This window comes from Protobothrops mucrosquamatus, unplaced genomic scaffold (genome assembly GCF_001527695.2).
Source record: "Protobothrops mucrosquamatus isolate PMUCROS unplaced genomic scaffold, P.Mucros_1.0 scaffold3561, whole genome shotgun sequence".
Taxonomy (NCBI): Eukaryota; Metazoa; Chordata; class Lepidosauria; order Squamata; family Viperidae; genus Protobothrops; species Protobothrops mucrosquamatus.
The window spans coordinates 108,788-117,818 of record NW_015389528.1 but is presented as its reverse complement, the minus strand read 5'-3'; the positions used below and the strand labels follow the sequence as shown (position 1 = coordinate 117,818).

General features: G+C 39.6%; 1 protein-coding gene across 1 annotated transcript; it reads left to right on the top strand.

The window, feature by feature from the left end:
- Window positions 1-326: 326 nt before the first annotated feature.
- On the top strand, window positions 327-7,964 carry LOC107297839 (pantetheinase). The gene is made up of 4 exons (XM_015827198.1): window positions 327-381; window positions 2,559-2,932; window positions 4,637-4,807; window positions 6,928-7,964. The coding sequence occupies exons 1-4, from the start codon at window positions 327-329 to the stop codon at window positions 7,045-7,047; spliced, it is 720 nt and encodes a 239-aa protein (XP_015682684.1). The 3' UTR covers window positions 7,048-7,964.
- Window positions 7,965-9,031: the final 1,067 nt, after the last annotated feature.

The window sequence follows — 9,031 nt, the reverse complement described above, 5'->3', positions numbered from 1 at the left end:
TTAAATTAAAGAAATTAAATTAAATTAAATTAAAGAAAGTTTGGTTTGGTTTGGACAAAACTCAGCAGCACTTTTTCGTGCGGCTGCTGATAAAAACAGGATCGCCAACATGATCGCCAATGTCCAATAATGGATATGACAGAAGAAGAAGAAGAAGAAGAAGAAGAAGAAGAAGAAGAAGAAGAAGAAGAAGAAGAAGAAGAAGAAGAAGAAGAAGAAGAAGAAGAAGAAGAAGAAGAAGAAGAAGAAGAAGAAGAAGAAGAAGAAGAAGAAGAAGAAGAAGAAGAAGAAGAAGAAGAAGAAGAAGAAGAAGAAGAAGAAGAAGNATGCGTGTGAATATCCTTGCGGCTAATATACACAAACCCAGCTTGGACATTACTGGTAATTACAATCTTTATATACTTGGTTTAAAATTAGATCTTAATATGCGTAATACATATAAATGAATACATACTAATGATCGGCTTCACACCTCACAGAAAATCATAAGGTGATTTGTTTGTCTTACTTTACATGCTGTGTGCATTCAGCTGTAATGCTTTGGAACCATGGCTTAGCATGTGATGGGAATCTATCCAACTGTTGTGATTTATTGAGGCTTACCAAAATGTATAAAATAAGCATATAATGTATAAGCAAACACAATGGAAAACAAAATTAGTTATTGCTGATAAGCATTCAATGATAAGAGATGGTGTGACACATTTCATTTGGCGTCAGGTTTTCATTGCTTTCAATGTTTTTATTGTTTAGTTTTATAGTTTTAATATGGCTATTATGCTGTTCTAACTTTTGATTGGGAGCCGCCCAGAGTTGTTTATTAGATGTATGGCAGTATAAATGTTTTAAATAAATAAACTATATAGCAAAACATAAATGGAAAAATAGCAACTTGAAGTGACTCAGCATAATACTATGGAGACAACGTTGACAGGATGTCAAGAATAAGAAGGGAAATGAGTAAGCACAATGGGGATAAAGCCAGAGAAACACAAAGAGGGAGGAGCTGTAAGAAATTAGCTTAAATTCACTCCTGTTTTATAAAACTGCCTGATTGTTAAATAATTTCATTTGAAAATTGCTCTAGCCAAATCTAAATTATGAACAAGCCAAGATGATTTTGGTGTCATACTTCAAAATACCTTTGTTATTCATAATCCTTTCTTTAAAGTAATTCAGTCATCCAGGGACAAACAATCTCCTGTTGACTCCAGATCTTAATTCATTATTTGGTTTAGATAGGGCAATTGCATAAACACATAAAGAGGCATCACACAAACAAGGATAAGTCTAGGACTTTCTTTGTAGAGTGTTATTTAATATTAAGGTGCATTATGTATCGTTCCTATATTAAAATATAGAACCACTAGAAAAACTGTGTTTCTGATTTTGATCAGCCACGGTAATAAGATTCAGTGGCTCAATTAGAGGACGCTATAAGGGCTATAGAAAAATGAATTCAGGGACTGGCTAAAGCTGTGGAGCAAAAAATTAGATGGACAAAAAAAAGCCTTTTTTTAAACTTGCGAAAATAATAATCCTTTATTATTATTATTATTATTATTATTATTATTATTATTATTATTATTATTATTATTATTATTATTATTATTATTATTATTATTATTCCAGTAGAATCAAAAAGCTGACAAAAATCAGCTGACAAAAATCAGACCACATCACTTTTGAAGTTAGCATAAAAATACTATTTTCCTGAAATTTGTGGCTGCGTGAATTTCTAGGTTTCTGAAATTATTGCTCCACAGATATTTCTTATGACTTTTCTGTATCCATTTGTATACAGTACATGGGAGAGAGCCACAAGTGGCTTTCTTCAAAGGCAAGATTGGATGCATTTAATTAGTCCTCACTTACCAATCACTTATTCAGCAACTGTTTGAAGTTAGAATGGTGCTGAAAAAAAATGAAAAGTTCATCTGGTCTTCGAATTTGCAGCCATTGCAGTATCCTCACAATTATAGGATTGTAATTTGGATACTTGATAACTGGCTGACAATTACAATGTTGCAGGGAACTGTGATCACTGTTTACAACTTTCTCTGCCGGCTTCCTGAAAGCAAAGTCAATGGGGAAGCCAGAAGGAGATCTTGTGAGGTCACGCCTAACAACCACATAGCATTTGCTTAATGATCACAGCTGGAACTGATGAACTGATGAAGATAGGCACAGTCATGAGACATTTCACTTTATGATAGCATCATCTTAGCAACAGTTTCTGGTCCCAACTCCTGTCAGTAAGTGAGGACTGCCTGCATTCCTTTTGCTATTCCTTCTCTGAGGAATACTAAGCAGCCCCTTCAGCTGCATGAGGAAGCTGAACAGTTGTTTAAAAAATAGATTTCTGAACTGAGCAGGATTCGAATTCTGAGTCATCCATGTTCAAAATCCAGGCCTCTTGTATTGGAATCTGGGTTTGTTTCAGGTTCAGGCCAGTTTCTAGCAAATACTTGACAAGCTGCATTCCAAGTAACTTCTTTATTGTTGCAATCTACCCGTAGAACAATGAACAGATCTGTCCATCTCTTTTGTCTTCACAGGGAGTGGCATTTTTACACCCAATGGCCCACAGGCATATTACTTTGATATGGAAAGCCAGGATGGCAAACTCTTACTTGCAGAAATTGAAGCACATCCCCGTCTTTCTCCCACCTACCCTCCCCCTTTCAACTGGAGCTTGTATGCATCAGGGCTTCAACATTTCTCACCACAGAGCCCAGTATTTCACAACAGTATCTATTTTGATAATTTCACCTTTACGGAACTATCACAAGAAGCAGGAAACTATACGGTCTGCCAGAAAAACCTCTGCTGCTATTTGAACTACAGTATGGCAGAGAAGCAAAAGGATGAAGTTTACGCTTTGGGTGTTTTTGATGGGCTTCATGTGATTGAAGGAGAATATTATTTGCAGGTAAAAGACTCGATGAGGTATGATGGGTTGTGGGACTTTCATATATGGAAGGGAGAAGAGCAGGGATCCATTTCTGAACTGGACCAGGGTATTGTTCTGACTAAGGTATATCGTCAACAATTACATTTCCAGCTAAACTGTCCTTCTTACTGGCATCTTTTATACAGTGGAAGGCAGCAAGCTATTTAGAAAGTGCAGCAAAAGCCAAATAGCTTTGACGTTCAGCATTAGTATCAGATGCCTGAAACATCTGCTTCGTTGCCTACCAGGGTATGGTTGAGTACTTTCTACTGAATGAAAAGTGGGGAAAACTTTGTATGATAAAGTACTTTGTATGAATTGAAGGGGAAAAAACTTTCAGCATAAAAAAGCCATCAAGGTTTTACACATACACACAAACACACACACACACACCATCTGTTTTTGTCCCTAAACAAAATAACAATATTGAATCATCAGGTCTTTATCTAAATCTTTTACCATTCTACTATAAGGAGGATGATTCCACCCAGCCAGGATCTTTCCCAGGGGCCCTGACCTTGGGAGTCCCCTCTTTGATCCTTTTGTGGCTTCTTGGAAGGTCTATTACCCACCAGTGGTTGGCACCTGGTTCTCTTACCGTTTTCGGTCTTGTGAGACCACCTTACACTTCACCAAGCCGCTTCCCTCCTTTTCTGGTTAAAGGAGTCCGCTCTCACCTCGCCTTGCCGGCCTAGCTTCGACCCTTGGGGCGCTGCTTTCTCTCTCTTCACAAGTCTTCAGATTCACACCATCCCTCCCACTCAGCCGCCCAGGTAACTGTGAAAATGCCCGGATGTTCTTACCTGGGTCGGCAGTTGGTACTTGACCCACCTCCTTGCCTTGCCAGTCCTGCAGACCCTTGGGACATTCACACCTAGTGTATGTATGTCTTGCCAGTCTTCCAGGACACCCAGGACATTCACAACTATGTGTATGTCTTGCCAGTCCTCAGGACCCTCGGGGCATCCCAAAAAAATGACCTGACCTGCTTTGTTCCTGGAATCCACTATTTAGTGTCCGGTTCTTCACGGGTACCGGGCCGGGGGTGGTCACCTTTCAGGAGACCGTCAAAATCGACGTGGCGCCTGTCCCCTTAGGAGTGGCCACTCCCGGGGATCCGGGGATCATTTGGATATCCCAGGACGAGCCCCCAAGTTGTTTGGAACGTGGCTGAAGATCCCAAAACAAACAAATTCTCTTGGAATTCCAGCAACAAAGTTTTATTCAAAAAGAAGCGTTTGCAAAGGCTTGGTGAGCTGAAACACACGCAGCAGTTCAGCCACACCTCTAAGAGCAGTTTGAAACATTTTTATATCCCGACGCAGATTCCCTCCTCCCCTATCGCACTCAATGCCCCTTCCCTAATCATTCGATAAAGCTAACTCGGACCGCCTAAAAACACTGTCCCTCCCATGTTCCAGGAAGCCCCTTTATGCACATCCTATCTATCACCATCTAATTTTCTGTTAACAAAGCTCGGCTCCTATACTGTAGTTATTTCTGTATTTCCTCTGCTTGCAGTTTAGGTTAGCTAGCAACTTCTGCTTTTCTTATTTGTCTGTAATTTACTTGTCTGATTTTTTATGACTTTCAGGTGGCTTCTTCTATCCACCTTCATTAGAAATTTCTGAATAAAACTTTATTCCTTTCACACATAAGCCTTTTTTCCTCCTCTGACTATAGATCTGCACACTTCTGAAGTGTAATGGCACAAACCTGAAGTCGTGCGGCCAGCGAGTTGATACTGCTGCTACCAGGTTCAATTTCTTTTCCCTCAGTGGCTCATTTAACACTAATTATGTGTTTCCTGAAGTGCTGCTCAGTGGGACCCAACTGGCTCCTGGAGAATTTAAGGTAAGTTTCAAACTTCAACAAGCATATTGGCTTCTTGAGATATTTTTAAGTTAAAAAATAAGCCACTTGAAAAATACATATGCAGTTACAAGAATGGTGTTGTGATTATGCTAAAAGCATATCTGCAATTTCACCAGTCTCTATGGAGGATAACTGTTTTTTCTAATATCACTAGTTGATGACTCTGCCATATGATTCATCCAATGTACTATTTTCCCTCAGTGAAGAAGACTTGCACCCATTGTACCCAGCAAGTAACCACTGGGAAACCAATAGTGTGTTATGACTCAGATTGCCTAGGCAGAGGCAGGCCTCGATAGAGTCCTTTATTGCTCTGTTAATTTCTACAACAAACGGCCTTGCTATGGCCAGTAAGGCTCCACTCCAAACTTCCTTGAAGGTAGCTACCCACAGTCCCCCAAACAAAAGCCAGAATGGAACAAAACCAAGGTGCAAGCTCATGGAACAAGGTCCAGAATCAACAAGGTCCACAGGGCAAGGCAAGTCCACGAGGCACAGACAGAAAGCAAGTCACCGGCAGAAACACGAGTCAAGGCTACGTTTTCCCAAGACTGGGGGAGTGCATGCCAAAGCAAACAATTGTTCCTGACAAAGACAATCTCCCCTGGCCTCTGCTTAAGTCAACCCAAGCCAGGTATTGTGAGGAAGAGCAGGGCGACCTTCTCCCGAGCAGCTCGCAGACCTCCTTTGAGCTTGCCTCTGCTCTTCTCTCTGTGCCCTTGGATCGAGTGGGGGAGGTAGCTGTTCCTCATCAGAGGGGATCTGCTGCCAATTGTCACCACTGCCTGTCCCCCATGTCTGTGAGGGCAGGCAGCTCCCCGTCCATTTGACCAACCTCCCGCAATGCTTGAGGGGCCTGGGATAGCATTGTCTTCAGCCCCTGGCCTCTCCAAACATTCCAGGGAAGACATGCCATCCCCATTGGATGATCCCAGTTCCAACTCCTCCTCCTCCTCCTCTGAACTGGGATGCAATGGGGCTAAGACACTGGTAGGTGAGGAAGAGCTTTTGCTGGAAGGGGTGAGGGTTTCAACTATGGGAGGCTATATTAGGCTGGACTAGCCCATGGACCTCCCATGCCTGTTCTCTATGGTTGTATACTAAATTATTCAGTCACAAAAGGCAAATTGAATCCCTATGTTCTTAATTTCTAAGCTTATAATAAAGAGAATATTTGACCATGTCCTGCTAAGGACACTTCTGTCATATCTGCCATCTAGGGTCCATTTAGGCCTGTACTGAGAATCAAAGAGTAAGCCCCTGTGCCTCAAGTCTGGCTTCATATTTGAACTGAGTTCTAACCCTTCTTCATTATGTGTTTATATTGTAATTTGTGACAAAACATCTCTGCCAAATATCACCTGTAATTTTTGCCCCAAAGTACCAGGGTTATGAATTACAGAGGCCTCCAAACAAACCAGGCCATTTTCCCTCCAAGATCAGTGAGTAACCAGGTGCTGTCTTTATTTGGAATAGGCAACAGTAGATGTTGATGAAACTGGATTGTTTTGCAACTCAGATGGCAAGCTGCATAAGGCAAAATAATAATAATAATAATAATAATAATAATAATAATAATAATAATAATAATAATAATAATAATAATAATAATAATAATAATAATAATAATAATAATAATAACAACAACAAAATACAGAGACCTACAAATAGAAATAGAAAGACTGTGGCAAAAGCAAGCAAAAGTAGTACCAATAGTAATAGGTGCCTTAGGTGCAATTCCAAAACAACTGGAGCACCACTTGAACACCATTGGCATTGACAAATTCGCTATTAGTCAATTGCAAAAGGCGGCCTTACTAGGAACTGCTTCCATCCTGCGACGATATCTGTAATACCATCAAACATCTGCCTATCCCAGGTCCTGGGAAAGGACTCGATAGGTAGACAAAATGCCAAATCCAGTCTGAACATCTGGCTGACTGTGCGATGATCCATAATAATAATAATAATAATCCTGATTGGAAGCTGCTGTGCTTAATTTTCAGTGATTAAGTTGTCTGTATTGTCAAGCACCTTCCTTCTCCAATAAAGCTTTTGCATGTGTGATTTTTAAATGTATACTTTTTTTTTATGTCCAGGTTTTGCCCGATGGACAGATGATTAGTGAGAAAGGCCTGTCAAAGCCACTTCTAGTGGCAGCTCTTTTTGGAAGATGGTATGAAAAAGACTCCCCACACCCCACCTCCAATACACCATGAACTAGGCCTTCATGATTTGCTTTCCTTTCACATGGGCGCTATTTTTTTTGTTTGGCATAGAAATTATGTCTATTTTCTAACATTTCTGGTAGCTAAAGAGAAAAGCCAAAGTGAAAAATGATCAATATTCCATCATGCACAGGATCCAAATGAATGCTTCAAGTGATGCAATCAACTTTCTTCATCAATGAAAATGTATGGGAATCCAGATGCTATTCCTTTCTCTAAATGAGACAGGGTATTTTTCATAACAACTTCCATCTTTTCACTTTCCACCACGAAGTTGTTGAGCAGGAAAAGAAAGGACAGTGTTACTTGGAACATTAGGCATTATTAGCATTTTGTTAAAGCTGTTATTAGGATTTTAGCATGGCATCCATGTCTCCTTTTTAAGTTTAAGAAATGTTTTTCCTAGCCCTTTCAGGGTTCATTAATCAAACAATAGGGCTGTATTCTGAAATCCTTGAGTGTTGCAAATGTTAAAGAAACAAGCTTGAATGGAAAAGGAGAAGATACAACATATTTAAGGGCAGGGGTCCCCAATCCCAAGGCCGTGGCCCATTCAAAACTCAGCAGAGCAAGCAGGGTGTAAGCACAGCTCTGTTTGTGTGAGTGGTGGGTGCTCGTGCTTGAGAGCAAAGCTCCATTTGCATGAGAAGTAGGTGCACATGCCCACTACTTGCACAAATGGAATTGTGCGAGTTCACAAGCATGCCTGTGGCTCGCACGGAACTATCCCTTCGCCACTGACAGTCCACCAAGCTGCTTTTTTAGGGGGTCTGTTTTTTCTCATATCTAATCAATGTCTTATTTTTATTTCTGACTCATCGTATATATTAAATGTATGTGTCATTTGTTTCTGTGCCCTATATAAAATCTTGAACCCTCTTAATAAAATGCTTGTCGCTTCCCCCAAAGTATTTATGGTTCTTATTGTCAGTGGTGAGGGGAACAAAAAGCCATTTTGCAACGGTATTAGGTGTTTGTGTCTCAAATTCAGGGGTGAGGTTCTTTCCAACTCCTCGCCAACTCAGGTGCCTGAGTTTCAAAGGCAACATTCATAGTCTATCCCTGTTGATTGGTAGTTTTCTGCATTTGCACATGATTGCTCTGGAAGGCATCTGGTTACATCCCAGATGTACAAAAAGCGAAAGAAAGTGGAGGATTTGGACTGCCGGACTGGAGGTTATACTACTAAGCATCTACTGTATTTTAACATTGGCTTAAAGAATGGATTAAATTAAAGAAATTAAATTAAATTAAATTAAAGAAGGTTTGGTTTGGTTTGGACAAAACTCAGCAGCACTTTTTCGTGCGCTTGCTGATAAAAACAGGATCGCCAACATGATCGCCAACGTCCAATAATGGATATGACACAAGAAGAAGAAGAAGAAGAAGAAGAAAGAATGGATAATGCTTAGAGACAAAAGACTATTGTACCTAGAGGGGCATGATCTACAAATTGGTTGGCATGCTATTTTGTGGTATGGGAAGAATAAAATACATGGATACTTTCAAAATCATTTTATAAGGAATGCATTTCTTTCAGAATGGGAAAAAATAAAAGAAAAAATTTATATTAAGATACCTGAATGGCTTTCAGCAATGGAAGCTTTTGCTTACCCAAATTGAATTAACTACAATAAAGTTGTGACTTATAAAGCTATTTTGGACAATGAAGGAAAATTGAAAGACAGACAAGATTTACAAGAACAAGGTATTGATCTAGCATGGTGGCCATATCTGCAAATCCAAATGAGATATGAAAAAGATGTTAAAACAATCGGATTTTATAAAGAACAGACAGAATTTGATCAGATACTGCTAAAAACAGATGAAAAGTTGATTAAGAAACTCTATAGATTTCTGTTAAACTTAAAGATGGATGAAGAACAAGTAAAAGAAACAATGATAACATGGGCAAAGAACTTTGGATATAATATAGAATTAGAAGATTGGCAAAAGTTATGGGAAAGAAATATTA

What these genes read in the sequence shown, in the direction of transcription:
- LOC107297839 (XM_015827198.1), top strand. Translation starts at nt 327, where the DNA reads ATGCGTGTGAATATCCTTGCGGCTAATATACACAAACCCAGCTTGGAC. An exon ending in ACCCAGCTTGGACATTACTG is followed by an intron (nt 382 to 2,558) that starts GTAATTACAATC and finishes TTGTCTTCACAG; the next exon opens with GGAGTGGCATTTTTACACCC. An exon ending in AAGGAGAATATTATTTGCAG is followed by an intron (nt 2,933 to 4,636) that starts GTAAAAGACTCG and finishes CTCTGACTATAG; the next exon opens with ATCTGCACACTTCTGAAGTG.